A 16,522-nucleotide genomic window follows, 5' to 3' on the forward strand; every position below is an offset into this window, starting at 1 on the left:
TGGGACCCGAATTTTCTGTTAATATTGTTCCCAGACCCCGATGATTGTAATTTTTTTTATTAAACATTCTTATTTGACACCAGTATTATTATTACAAAGTTTAAAGTTTGTAGCATATCTGGAAGTTACCTATCTTGAACACCAAAAGTTCATGACCTGTCCGTTTAACTCTCTTTTTTAAACAACGTCGACAGAATATTTTCAAAATTTAGATTATTATAGAAGGATGTTTTTTGGTTTCGAAAATGCAAACCGTTTCTAGTGGACATTTTTTTTCAAATAAACTATTTCCGCTACGGTAGTGCTATGTCAACAATTGGAGGCGGAAATATTTGCCTCCCGTCGACGGAAGTAATTAAAAATATTTTCATGTTTGTTTTTAAGTTAACGAGCAATTTAAACAGGGTTGTTACAACATAATATGTCTGGCAGATCTGTCGACATATTTTCGGACATATTTTCTTCTAACAAAATATGTCTCACATATTTTCTATTGACGTATTTTGACATAATTTTATGTCAAAATACGTCGTTTAATTATGTTCTGCTGACATAAAATATGTCAAAGATTTTTTCTATTAACTTATTTTGATATAATTTTAGGTCTGAATTGCTTTCTGATGACATAAAATATTTCCGACATGTTTCCTGTAAACATACTTTGACATAATTTTATGTCTGAATTATATGCTGTTTTATATTCCTGAAGAACAAATCAAACTAATTTGTTAATATATTTTTATTTTATTCATCAAATTATTCTGAAATTCATTACTAAATTGTTAGTTTGATTTTAATTTCAAGAATATAAAACATAAAATAAGTCTGAAATAAAATTATGTCAAAATATGTCAGACATATTTTGACAAGGTTAGATTCGGGTAATATGAGCACCTTAAGCAAAAATTGGAATATTTTCAAAAATAATTATGCTGGATCCAAAATTTTTTCGAATAAACAATTTTTAGGGATCTTTACTCATGATCCACTTAGATATTTGGGCACATGAAATTTTTTCTTAAAAACACAGTGGTTTTAAAAATGTAGTAAAAGTACTCATTACCAAGACCACTTGGTAATATGAGCACTTTAAATTAGCTCAAAAAAATAACATTAATTAAGTAAAACAATACCAACCTGACAATTAGAACTAATTTTTGGAACTTAATAATTCGTTATTAATAAAACTTATCATTAAAAGATCAAATTTTGAACCACTTTTTGCTGAAACAATACTACTATATTTTCCGCTAAAAAAAAAAAAAGAAATTAGTTCGTTATTTTTTCAATTTTATTAATTCAAACCTTTGAACGATAAAAATTCAGAATTTTTGAATTTTTATCGTTCAAGAATTCAGAAACTTATATTACAGAAAAATATTTAGTAATGTTAAAATATTAAAATTTTTTACTATATTTGTTCTTATTTAAAAAGCAAATAAAACCACTTTTGTTTTAGGACTAGGTAATTTCAATGAAACTAGGTAATTTCAATGAAAAACACTGGGTAATTTGAGCATGCTCATATTACGCAAAAATGGCATCTTTTAATAAAGTCAAAACAAAATGTTTCTATGCATTATTTTTGAAACAAAAATGAATTGGATTTTTACCTAACATATTTTTCTTTATGAAAAAATTAATTTCTTTATTTTAGCTCCAAAATTTCGCGCCACAGATTTATTCATGCGTGATGATATTATTTTAACAGCGCAAAAAATTAAACAGCGTTTTAATTAGATGATAGCCGCTAATTGCTGCATATAAATTTACGCTAATTGTACTGATTCCTGTTATCACCACATAAAATCGATTCAAAAAATACAAAGCAACTTTAACTTCACTGCTTACATCTAAGAAATCTTTAAGTATGCTCATATTACCAAGGTACTCATATTACCTTAATCTACCCTAATTTTGTGTTAGCAGAAAATAATTCAGAAATAAAATTATTTCAAAATATGTCGATAGAAAAAATGTCATACATATTTTATGTCAGCAGAGAATAATTCAGACATAAAATTATGTTGAAAAACGTCGGTAGCAAATATGTGGTACAAAATTTATGTTGGCAGAAAATATGTCTCAGACAGATTTGACAGATAGCAACCCTGAATTTAAATATTAATTAGGAGCAAATGTTAAAATTTTGACATCAAAGTTCTGTTTTATATGATTTGTTGCCAAACTTTTGAGTATTTAATTAAACAGAGTGGCTGTTTATCGAATAAGTGCAAATGAAATTAAATAAAATTAAAAAAATCGAAAAAAAACTATTGAATAAATTTGTAGTTTTATATCGAAACGAATGTTAATGATAGGAAACTTCATTTCCATGTGTCATTTCAAACGACAAAGTCGATTTTTTTAAAAAGTTTTTATTAAATATTTAAATTGTTAGTTTATGATTAAAATTTGATATTCATCCTTAAATGAAAATTTTAGCCCATTGATCATGCTAAGACTTTCATACTACGACCATAACAGTGATCATGCTAAAACTTTCATTGTACGACCATAACAGTGATCATGCTAATACTTTCATTTTACGACCATCAACAGTGATCATGCTAAAACTTTCATTTTACGACCATCAACATTAAGTTCTTAACTTTAATCATTAAATATTGCAAAAGTAGATGAAACAACATCCTTTAATATTTATTAAGAGTTAATAAGATTAATTTATTTTGATGCAACATAATTAAAAATAAAAAACGCGTTATAGCCAATCCAAATGATATGCTATGGAAATTTTTTTTAACCTATTTTAATTCTGGTGTAGTTTTTACTACGTTTTTTAATATTAATAAACTTTTACTTCCCAGTAATAATTTTATGTTAAATTTTTTTTCACTTGTAAAAATTTTGTACTGAGTTTTCACTACGTTTTATTTTGTCAATGACTCAATAGTACAGACAAAATACAATCTGATAACAAAAAGATTTTGTAACCAGGTTGAAACTACAATCCTTAAAAGTGTTACATGTTAAAAGTGACTTTTTAAAATACTTTTTTTTTTCGAATTAAATATTTAATACACTGTAAATATTTTGATATATCGTTTACAAGCTGTGTCATATTCACAATTACATACAGTTACACTTCCAGACATGAATTTTTATACAAGAGAAACTGTAACGAAAACATTTAGTACTTAATGAACTATGAAAGAAAAAGTATAGTTTTGATAGTCTAGGTCGAACCATTTTTTTGTAAAATGGAAATTTTTATTTCTCCATTTTTCATATACTAAGAGAAGTCGATGGTTATAATTTCTATGATGCTTTTACTCTAATGAATGTATAGGACAAAGGGGTCATCCATAAATGATGTCAGTATTTTTTCTCAATTTTTCGACTCCCCCTCACCCCTTTGTCAACCTGTCAATTTTTGGCCAACCCCCCATTATATATGATGTCAATTTTTGTCTACTCCCCCCCTAAAAAACAATAAAAATGCTTAAAAACCATTGAATTTTTTTCTGACTAAATTATACATTTATATAATAGTAGATCTCATCAAATTATATCATATAACAGTCGATATTTCATTAAATAATCAACTAAGCAAATAGTATTATATATCTTTAATACAATCTTCCATGGGTTGTTGAAGTGATCATCGATTGAAACAAATTATTAGTTAATGCTCTCCGCGCTCTAAAAGGATATCGTATTCTTGAGGTACAATCAAATTCGTTGCGCCAACTTCATTTTCATCTAACCATTCAGCAGTTTCCGAACTCTTCTGCAAGGCGATGACTGTCAAAAATTCTGTCTGACGCTTGGCAGCGATACGAACAGGAAGGACCCTTTTGATTAGAGAGAGTGTTATAGACGAAGAATGGATAGAAGCGTGCTTTTTTAACATAGCTTGAGAGGCAAAGTAGATATTGCACTTTTTACAGATTCTATCAGCTAGGCTAGACTGAATTGATAGACAAAACGCATCATACGGCAAAGTTGGAAATCCTTTGGCAGTACGAGGAAGAATACTTTCAATGTTTGATGCGATGAGCATAAAGACGGATGATGGAAACAATTCTTTTGCTCCTTCTGAGACATATTCTGCTTTGAGCCCGTCTCTCGTTTGGTTGATAAGGACAGGTGGCGGAAGAAATCTTGCTCTAATTAGAGGAAATTAAGAGCTTCAAATAGTCCGACAACAAGAACGATTTTTACATCTCACAATTTGAGCAAAATATTTACTTGTACGAAGATGATCGACAATCCAACGTTGATCTTGTAATAAAAGGCTAATTGACTCTAGCTCTAATTTGTCTGGATCAATATACTCTGCAATGGTTGGATAACCGTCAATTTGTAGGTCAGACCAAATATCAGCCAAAACCTGTCCAGCAAAACCAAAGTTCTGTTTTTCTAAATTTTCATCTATTGTCCTGCCTGATTTAAAAAGATATGTTGGTTATTATAGGTTAAAAATTATATTAATATTTTTACAAATTAACTTTTGTCAATGTAATTACCTTAAGAATCAAGATGAGTTCCGTAATGTTCGTGCAAAAGAATCCCGATTTTGATTACTTTCTGGTATCTAGGATTTTCGTTGGATCCTCCATCGACGCTAAACACAACGATAAGCTTAACCATATTAGTTTGAGGATCTCTGGTAATAGAGTCGAAGTCTTTGATATCCCAGAGCCACTGAAACTCTAATCCATGAGCAAAGGCGGTCGAGGATGCGTGTTTTCCTGATTGAATAGCAATGTAGGTAGGTCCAGAATAAGTAACAGCATCTGTTTTTCAAAGACCATCTTTTTTAATTGTAATTCCAGCGTATACAGATGGTATAAGCTTGTGTTTAGCAGCCACGACCCAGTCGTGGTTCGGGAGAGTTACCCGGTACTCCAAATGCATCAACAACGGCGCCTGTTTTTGGGCTGTTGTGATTCCAATTGGCACTCTAGCCTTGTCGTCTTGGCTAATGAAACACACTTCATCTGGCCCTAAAATAGAACAAACTTCTTCCACATATTTTATAGTTGAACTGCAAAAGAGTCCGTCAACATGTTTTAAATGAGATTCATTCTGAGGACTGATCAATCTAACAGGAACTGTTTTGACGTGCCTTTTGCCTTCTAATGTTCTGTAACTTCTCGGAAGTAGACGAGTATAGAGGGCGCTCTTGCTGATTGCAAATCCAATTTTGTTCATCTCGGATGTCAATTCGTCGAGAGTTTTAATGCTCTAAATAATAAAGAAATGTATTTGGATATAATTAATTTTTTTACAGAAAACAAGATTTATTTCGTAAATTATATTCAAATCAAATCTTGAAATTCACATTTCAAGGATATTTACAATAGTGCAAGTACTAATTAAGAGTAAAATTTTAACAAATACAATATTAACAAACATAGCTAAGCTATCATTACCCAAAGAACCTCTGACCGACGTCTTTCATCAGCGGACGAACCATGGAGAGCAATATCCATAATTGCCTTCAAAAGAAGAGGTTGATCTACTTCTAATGACGGTCAACCAGGTTTCTTTCTGATTTTTAAATTTTCTTTGACTTTTGGATGCTCCAAGCAGATTTCCTTCATTCTAGCTTTTTTCAGTTCACTATTTTTCTTCTGTTGAGCTTGATCATACTTTTTTTTGGCCAGTTCTTTACATAGATGAGCTAGTTTCTTCTTTTTCTTTTTCAAATCATCCTCTTCAGCTTCATCAATAAATCCACTTCTCTTTCTAGTCTTCAGTCCAGCAACTTCACAACTTAAAGCTGCAATCTCAGAATTGAGTCGATCTTGAACCACTGTTCTTGCATTTTTTTGATTTTTCGTGGTCAACAAACTCAAAGGTAATGCACTTTGTTGATCGTCAATAACAGATCGCTCATACGTGGGGGCAGACTGTTTTGGAGTAATGGCCCAAAATGATAATTGCTTGCTCTTGAACTTCATTGCCTTTTCATTAAATAAATTGATTAAATACATTACTCTTGATTCAAGATCCAAATGCGCCAGTTTCTCTTCTTTTAATGAATTCCATATACTATCGACTTCTTTCTGAATATTAGCCTTTTTTTTATCGGGATGAGCATTTCCATACGAGACCATCAATAAATTAAGTAAAGCGGTTTTATCCATATTTTAATATTGATTTATTAGTATTGTTTATATCACAATCAGAATAATGATTTTGCTCATCGTTAGCGCAAGCTTTTTAAAAGAGTTTCTTCCACCCGCTAGGGAGAAATTAGCGTTTCGAATTTTCAATAGACTTTATGTGTTTGGATTGCATCACGTTTTACAATCAACTAGAGAGCAATTAGAGTTTGGTATTTGAAATAACGACAATTTAATTTCAAAAAATGACAAATTTATGAGTTTACTTTTTTGAGTTAACTTTGAACCGCATTTTATAATCCGCTAGGGAGCGAGTAACGATTGTGAATTTTATATACAAAGAGTTAATATTTCTAACATAATTTGATTCGCAGTCAAATGGTAATATATTGATAAAACGATAGTAATTTTTATTTTACGTTAGTAGTTGTTATTTATTTAATGTCTCTGGGAAACTTATTACATTAATTTATAATATTATATTATAAATAATTTAATAAAATGTAATATCAAATTCCCCGCATTTAATATTAATTTCCCCACAAATAAAACATCATTTCTATACAATTTAGTAGATGTAAATACCGTTAAAATCTGCTCATTAAAACTAAAAAAATAATTTAAATTGACATCATTTCGGCCTCAACACCCCTTCCCCATTGTCAATTAGTGTCAAACTTTCCAGCAATCCCTCCCCCCCTATATTTACTGACATCATTTATGGATGAACCCATGTTGCGGAGGGAGCGTTGCCTTTTCCCTCAAAACTAACTCAAAGTTTCAGTTTTTTCTATTTACATTTTAACTGCTTTAGACCCCTTTAATTTATGCTTCATCCACCCTCCCCTATCCTAACTTTCTTAACCTTTCTAGGTCACTGTATATATATATATATATATATATATATATATATATATATATATATATATATATATATATATATATATATATATATATATATATATATATATATATATATATATATATATATATATATATATATATATATATATATATATACAGTATTGTGCAAATTAGTTTGGACAGTGGCAAAATTGGAATAATTTTCACAATAAGCCCAACTATTAGCTATGATACTTAAGATTCTCTTATTTTTTCAGATAAATAAGTGTTTTACTGTAGTCTAGTGGTGTCTGGCAACTCTTTGCTGCCGGGAAGACATTCTAGCAAACGTATCAGTGGCTTCAGTGCTACTCTAGGCTTTGTGCAGAAAGGTTGTGACGGATTATTCACCTCGTATTCACAATGGACATCACTCCCAAGAAACGTGCAAGCATTATAGCTCTTAAAGAACATGCTAGTTTGAGCATTAAACAGATTTCAAAGAAAATGAAGGTGGCCAAGTCAACCGTTGGTGACATCTTGAAAAGAAAAAAAGACACTGGTGAATCTTCAACACTGCGACAAGGAAGATGTGGAAGAAAACGCAAGACAACACCTCGCGATGATACAGTTATCATCAGAGAAAGTATAAAGAATCCTAAGAAAACAAGTGCAGACCTTCAGAGAGATTTGTCCACATCAGGCGTAAATATTTCTTCTTCAACTGTCCGACGAAGGCTCCTTGAAGTTGGCAGATTTGCCAGAAAACCTCTAAAGAAACAGTTATTGATATCGGTTATGAAGAGAAAACGTCTTCAATGGGCACATCGGTATTCTCAATGGACAGCAGACGACTAGAAAAAAGTAGTATTCTCCAACGAATCGCATTTTGAAGTCCATGACTACAGGTCAAAGTTTGTGAGACGAAGCAAAGGTGAACCGCTTCGGTCAGGACATATTCAACAAGCACCCAAACATCCGCCTAAGAAGATGTTTTGGGGTAGTTTTAGTGCTAAAGGCCTCGAACGACTCATTAACGTAGAGGGAATGATGAATAGTGATAAATACAAGGCTATTTTGGAGACTCATTTGCTTCCTAGTATGACAAGGGACTTTCCTGATAGAGATGGCACTTTTCAGCAGGATCACGCACCATGCCATATTTCACGTAAAATGCGCACATTCTTTGAAGAAAGTGGACTGGAGATTTTAGACTGGCCTGGAAATTCTCCAGAAATCAATCCCATTGAAAACTTATGGGCTATAATCAAACAAAGACTCCTGAAAGAAGACTGTTCGACAGTGGCAAAGCTAATTTGTGCTGTAATTAGGACCTGGTATCATGATGAGCAAGTGACTAAAATGTGTTCAACTTTGGTCGAATCCAAATTGTCAAATTGGTCTAAGCCAAATTGTGTTAAAATGCTTGTAAAAGCAAAAGGAGGTCATATCTCCTATTAATTATATCATATTTTGTACCATTGACATGTTTTTTTTGAATAAAACTTCAATGTGGCAAATAATTGTGTTATTTCAACCACTGTGCGAACTAATTTGCACAATACTGTATATATATATATATATATATATATATATATATATATATATATATATATATATATATATATATATATATATATATATATATATAATATATATATATATATATATATATATATATATATATATATATATATATATATATATATATATATATTAGACCAGTTCAAAAAAAATATGTTTTAATAAATAAGTGGCTAGATGTTTAAATATTGTTGTTAATTGATGAAAAAAAATTAGAGTTTCAAAGCAAAAAAAATCATTAGAGTTTCAAAAAAAATTATTCCAGTAACAGCTCATTTAAGTTTACTTTTCAATGGGGTCCTAAAAATTAAAAAAAAAAAGTTTCTTAAAAGTAGGTCAACCTGGTACTCAAAAGAAGCAAAATAATATATAAATTTCAATAATAATAATTGTTTTATAAAAAACAAATTAAAAAATTTTTATTTTTATTAAAAACTTGTAAAAATGTACTTTTTTTATTTCTAGTTAAAAAACCATAGTTTTTGCGCAATTAAATCTAAAATAATAATTGTAGTATGAAATTATCATTTTTTTTTTAAAATCTTTATATAATTTCGCTACTTTTTAGACCCAACATGACATACTTTTGAAAAAAACTTCTTTTTTCAAAATAATAGGGACCTGTTAAAAAGTAAAATAATTGAGCTGTCCCTAAAACACATTATTTAAGTTTGCAATTTGGAACTAATTTTTCTGACCACAAACCACATCAAATCAAAGGGTAGCCCAAATAAAGTTCAAAAATTATGTTTTTTATATACAGTTTTGAAGTGGTCTAATATATATATATATATATATATATATATATATATATATATATATATATATATATATATATATATATATATATATATATATATATATATATATATATATATATATATATATATATATATATATATATATATATATATATATATATATATATATATGTATATCTATATATATATATTTCCGAAAGGTCTGGTGAGCACAAATGATATTATTGTTTTAGTGAAATAAAAAACCCTTTTTAGTTTAAAGTACATGTTTCGAACTTACAGAGTTCATCACTAGTTTAAAATGACAAATATAAAAAATTTTGGTCACATATATTTCAATAAATTAAATCCAACATTGATTGTTATAATAAAGCTACTGCAGAATGTTTTACCATTCTGGATTCTGCCAATAGGGAAACTGAATTAGAAATTAAAAAAAGTCTTTATTTAAAATGGCAGAACCCTGAGTTAAACAAACAAGTTAGGCACAGAGGTATTGAATTGTTCTTATCTAACTTATATTAACATCCTTTATTGTACAATACCTTTTGCGTAATGAATGCTAACTGTAAATTTGAGTGTATTTTTATTATTTCCTTTGTATTACATTTTTTATTTTAATTATGTATTATAAATAGTTTTTTTTGACTAGCAATTCTTAATGGATTTTTAATTACTTTGTAACCTATATATTGAAAATTTTTTATATTTGTCATTTTAAACTGGTGATGAACTCTGTAAGTTCGAAACATGTACTTTAAACTAAAAAGGGTTTTTTATTTCACTAAAATAATAATATCATTTGTGCTCACCAGACCTTTCGGAAATATATATATATATATATATATATATATATATATATATATATATATATATATATATATATATATATATATATATATATATATATATATAATAACAACATTTTTTTGTATAACAGTTTAATGAATGCTTTCGAGTCTATTCCGTAAGCGCACATTCCGAAACACTCCTTCCGTAAGGAACTGTTTCGCAAGTATTCTTTCGAAATGATTTGTTTCGCAAGTTTGTTGTCGTAGAGTTATTACGGAATTATTATGTTTTTATTTCGTATAATGCGTTACGGAAGGTGAATTTGTGCATGTACAACATCCGCAATAGCAACTTGAAATACGGAAGATAAAAATGCGAAATTTTCGTAAGTTTTTGTTTATGGCAAACAATCCTAGTCAAAGCTATTCAGTTCGAAACATGACAAATAGATGAATGCTCTCACTTGCCAAGTAAATGGGGGATTCTTAATAAAAGAGAGGGTCAGAACTTTAAAAAAAAGTGAACAATAAAAACAACAAATTTTTGACGAGAATTTTTTTCGACATTTTTTTTTTTTTTTTTAGTATGCATTTGTTGTCATAGAAAATAAATTACTTTCATGAACACAAAGAAGGTTTCTGAAAGAAGACCGTACTGACCATATTATCAGAACCTTTTACTTGCGTGTGTATATTAACCACATCAATACATTACCAATAAAATAGAGCGTTTTACAATAAACTTTCTAAAAAAAATATAAAGTTACAATTAAAAATAATTGATTAAATCAATCATTGAAAGAATTACTTTTTTCAGTTTATAATTGAAAATGGGAAAAGTATAAGGCATATCGAAAATGGAAAAAAGATTTTCTTTCGAATATATAATGCACAGTATGTAGTACAAAACTGGTTAAACTGGTTAAACTGGTTAAACATATATAAACTTGGTTTGACAATAGGATTCATATATAAACTTGGTTTGACAATAGGATTCATATATAAACTTGGTTTGACAATAGGGTTCATATATAAACTTGGTTTGACAATAGGGTTCATATATAAACTTGGTTTGACAATAGGGTTCATATATAAACTTGGTTTGACAATAGGATTCATATATAAACTTGGTTTGACAATAGGATTCATATATAAACTTGGTTTGACAATAGGGTTCATATATAAACTTGGTTTGACAATAGGGTTCATATATAAACTTGGTTTGACAATAGGGTTCATATATAAACTTGGTTTGACAATAGGGTTCATATATAAACTTGGTTTGACAATAGGGTTCATATATAAACTTGGTTTGACAATAGGATTCATATATAAACTTGGTTTGACAATAGGGTTCATATATAAACTTGGTTTGACAATAGGGTTCATATATAAACTTGGTTTGACAATAGGGTTCATATATAAACTTGGTTTGACAATAGGGTTCATATATAAACTTGGTTTGACAATAGGGTTCATATATAAACTTGGTTTGACAATAGGGTTCATATATAAACTTGGTTTGACAATAGGATTCATATATAAACTTGGTTTGACAATAGGATTCATATATAAACTTGGTTTGACAATAGGGTTCATATATAAACTTGGTTTGACAATAGGGTTCATATATAAACTTGGTTTGACAATAGGGTTCATATATAAACTTGGTTTGACAATAGGGTTCATATATAAACTTGGTTTGACAATAGGGTTCATATATAAACTTGGTTTGACAATAGGGTTCATATATAAACTTGGTTTGACAATAGGGTTCATATATAAACTTGGTTTGACAATAGGGTTCATATATAAACTTGGTTTGACAATAGGGTTCATATATAAACTTGGTTTGACAATAGGGTTCATATATAAACTTGGTTTGACAATAGGGTTCATATATAAACTTGGTTTGACAATAGGATTCATATATAAACTTGGTTTGACAATAGGATTCATATATAAACTTGGTTTGACAATAGGGTTCATATATAAACTTGGTTTGACAATAGGGTTCATATATAAACTTGGTTTGACAATAGGGTTCATATATAAACTTGGTTTGACAATAGGATTCATATATAAACTTGGTTTGACAATAGGATTCATATATAAACTTGGTTTGACAATAGGGTTCATATATAAACTTGGTTTGACAATAGGGTTCATATATAAACTTGGTTTGACAATAGGGTTCATATATAAACTTGGTTTGACAATAGGGTTCATATATAAACTTGGTTTGACAATAGGGTTCATATATAAACTTGGTTTGACAATAGGATTCATATATAAACTTGGTTTGACAATAGGATTCATATATAAACTTGGTTTGACAATAGGATTCATATATAAACTTGGTTTGACAATAGGGTTCATATATAAACTTGGTTTGACAATAGGGTTCATATATAAACTTGGTTTGACAATAGGGTTCATATATAAACTTGGTTTGACAATAGGGTTCATATATAAACTTGGTTTGACAATAGGGTTCATATATAAACTTGGTTTGACAATAGGATTCATATATAAACTTGGTTTGACAATAGGGTTCATATATAAACTTGGTTTGACAATAGGATTCATATATAAACTTGGTTTGACAATAGGATTCATATATAAACTTGGTTTGACAATAGGATTCATATATAAACTTGGTTTGACAATAGGATTCATATATAAACTTGGTTTGACAATAGGATTCATATATAAACTTGGTTTGACAATAGGGTTCATATATAAACTTGGTTTGACAATAGGGTTCATATATAAACTTGGTTTGACAATAGGATTCATATATAAACTTGGTTTGACAATAGGATTCATATATAAACTTGGTTTGACAATAGGGTTCATATATAAACTTGGTTTGACAATAGGGTTCATATATAAACTTGGTTTGACAATAGGATTCATATATAAACTTGGTTTGACAATAGGATTCATATATAAACTTGGTTTGACAATAGGATTCATATATAAACTTGGTTTGACAATAGGATTCATATATAAACTTGGTTTGACAATAGGGTTCATATATAAACTTGGTTTGACAACAGGGTTCATATATAAACTTGGTTTGACAATAGGGTTCATATATAAACTTGGTTTGACAATAGGGTTCATATATAAACTTGGTTTGACAATAGGGTTCATATATAAACTTGGTTTGACAATAGGGTTCATATATAAACTTGGTTTGACAATAGGATTCATATATAAACTTGGTTTGACAATAGGGTTCATATATAAACTTGGTTTGACAATAGGGTTCATATATAAACTTGGTTTGACAATAGGGTTCATATATAAACTTGGTTTGACAATAGGGCTCATATATAAACTATCTTTCAATAATATCTATTGAATATAACATTGTTAAAGATATTAATTATGACGACGTTATAAATGAATTTGCGCAAATGAAAGCGAGAAAAGTGCAATTTTAATAAAGAAATTTTTAAAAATAATAAATTAAAATATATTTTTTATTTACAATTTTTCCAAAAAAAAGTTAGGCTTAGGGGGCCGAAAAATGAAATTTTGCACAGGGCACTAGAAAAGCTAGTTACGGCGCTGATCTTATCATCAGAACCTTATACAAGTTTAAAACTTTTTACATGATGACATTAACAAGAATAAAAAATTACAACAAATCGTGTTATAAATTGAAAATATAAATCAAATCTATAATGTTATATATAATAAAAAAAAGTTGGATTTTATCGTTAGAACTTATAAAAGCGCAAATTTATAAATACCATAAATAAATATATACAAAGTAAGTAAAGTAAGATATCTCTTTATAATAGGAAAAAGAAAATACAACAGTCTTACAATTAAAAAGACAAATACGTGGTTATCATAAAAAAGTATTTAAACCTATCATCAATAGATAGAATAAATTTTTTATGTTTATTTTTAAAGATCGGAAAAGTGTTGAAAATATCAAAACTAGATATAACAATTTTATTCCAAAGTTATGGTGCTCGAAATAAAATGCAAAATTTGTTCTGCAAATTGGTTCATATAAAAAATTTTTAATTTTAAGTATATATTTATTTATAAACATTATAAACATTGAGCTCGTAAATATTAAGTATTTTTATCTCCATAAATAATCATTTGGAATGAGTAAAACGATCCGTAAAATTAATCAAGCGGATCGCATGCTTCTGACGGTGCTAAAGGCATTCCACAAACTTTGTTGGCATAACTTAAATGGGTATGAATAATAAAGCTGGGTTAAGACTTTTTTGTTTCGATATAATCTGGATTTATATAATACTCTGTTACTTTTAGATATTTTTGAGTATTATTAACATATGGTTTCCATGTAATGCTCTAGTTGAGAATTACTTCTAAAAATTTTGTAGCAAAATCTCTTTTTGGTTCAACTTCATCAATTAGAACATTCTATCGCTATCTATGACTATAGGGCTACCGAAATATCTTGGGCAAATTTAGGGGTAAATTGCGTTTTTTAGAGAGCAAATGGAAAAGAATCCATTTGGTTTTATTAATGTTAAGAGTTAATTTGTTAAACTTGAACCAAGTAGATATGTTTTTAAGTTCTTCACACATTGTAGAAAAGAGTTTGGGTATGTCATTATTATTCAGGAATAAATTTTTTTTAGACTTTTTTCAGACGTTCAGACTTTTAAGTTCATCATTCATAGTGTAAAAAAGGTTTCGTCGGCAAACATGATATTTGAGGCTTTATTTAAGTCATTTATATAGATTAAGAACGAAAGTGGCCCCAAGATAGAACCTTGAGGAACGCCACAGGAAATATTTAGAAGATGCCTTTGATTATCATTGTTAAAAAGAAATTATTTGCGGTTTTATAAGTAACTTTGAAGCCATTTTATAGTTATATAGTTTATTCCGCAGTATTTCAGTTTTTCGACCAAGATTTCATGGTCAACAGTATCGAAAGCCTTCGACAAGTCAATAAAATCACCTAATGTAAACTGGGATCTTTGAAAGAAATTGTGATTTCTCGTACAAATTGGATGATTGCATGTTCTGTGGAATTATTTTTTTTAAAACCAAATTGGTTATTACATAAAAGATTGTGACAACTAAAAAACGAGACTGGATTTAAAGACACATATCTCTTTAAAGAAGTAAGATAAAACAAAAAGGAAAAAATGTTCTAGAAAGTATCTTTATTCTAGTTTTTAAATATATAATCAGTTGGTTCTCAATTAAACCATTTCTTCTGACTTTATCAACTAGGCCTGGTATAAACTGAGCTAGGCTCCGTATAAGCTCAATATCAATTTTATTAAGACAATACTTGGTTCTAGAACGTTATTTTTTAAGATTTTCTGCATGCCAATTATTCTTGTAGGCAAGGCCTTTCAAAATACTCCAAATATTTTCGATAGGACGACATTCTGGCAAGTTTGCAGGGTTATCCGCTTTCTCAACATAATCCACGTTTTCCTTGGTTAGGTACATGATTACTGTTTTTGCATAGTGAGATGATGCTAAATCTGGCCAAAATACATATGGACCATCTGAATGATACTTATTGATGAATGGAATAAGTCTCTTCTTAATAGATTTGTTTAAATAGATTTTCTGATTTACAGCCAGTCCACTTGGTACAAAATAAGGTGGAGAAATTCCATTTTCAGAAAAAGCAATCCATAGAAGTAATTTTTTTTGAATCTTTTGTTTTGTTTGGTATTTAACGGTAGACGGAGTAGATTTTACATCACTTGTATAAAATATATCATTTCCATTGATACTGGAGTGATTTAACGTGAAATAAGACTCATCATCAATATTGGTTTACGATTTTTGAATTTCTGACACAATCGACTGCACTTAGTTCTACCTGCTGCTTTTTGCTTGTCAGAGCGTTTTGGAATCTTCGTTTTTTTTCTTGATTTAATATTTCTTTTTTCTAATGTTTTACTAATGTGTTGCTAAGTACAGTTGAACTTTTTAGCTGCCTGTCGTTGAAAAACTCCGTCTTTATGGTCAAACATGAATTTGAGCCTTTCAATGTTTGTCCAGGTCATTTTTTAGCTTTTACTTCCTTGAACTCTTTGGTACCCAGATTCACTTTCAGCACGTTTAATTATCTTGTAGATAGTACTTTTATGTATATTCTCAACTTCAAAGTGGTCATAAGTGAACTTTTTACCAGCATTTTTGTAATTTAAATAAAATTCATACACACGTTTTCTAATCTCTACTTGTTTTGAATTTATTTTTTTATTCATTTTTCTATAAAAAATAAAAACGCATAAAATATTTAAAAACTAGAATAAAAATACGTTCTAAAACAGTTTTCCTATTTTTAAAATTTTATTCCTTTAAAGAGATATGTGTCTTTAAATCCAGTCTCGTTTTTTAGTTGTCACCCGTTAATACGCTCTAAGATTTTTGAAATAGTAAGAAGTATAGATATAGGGCAATATTTACTGAT

General features: G+C 28.9%; 1 protein-coding gene across 1 annotated transcript; it reads right to left on the minus strand.

Annotated features, from left to right (window-relative positions):
• Nucleotides 1-10,887: 10,887 nt before the first annotated feature.
• On the minus strand, nucleotides 10,888-13,413 carry LOC136078763 (uncharacterized). The gene has a single exon (XM_065794563.1). The coding sequence runs from the start codon at nucleotides 13,411-13,413 to the stop codon at nucleotides 10,888-10,890; it is 2,526 nt and encodes an 841-aa protein (XP_065650635.1).
• Nucleotides 13,414-16,522: the final 3,109 nt, after the last annotated feature.

This window comes from Hydra vulgaris, chromosome 03, assembly GCF_038396675.1.
Source record: "Hydra vulgaris chromosome 03, alternate assembly HydraT2T_AEP".
Classification (NCBI taxonomy): domain Eukaryota; kingdom Metazoa; phylum Cnidaria; class Hydrozoa; order Anthoathecata; family Hydridae; genus Hydra; species Hydra vulgaris.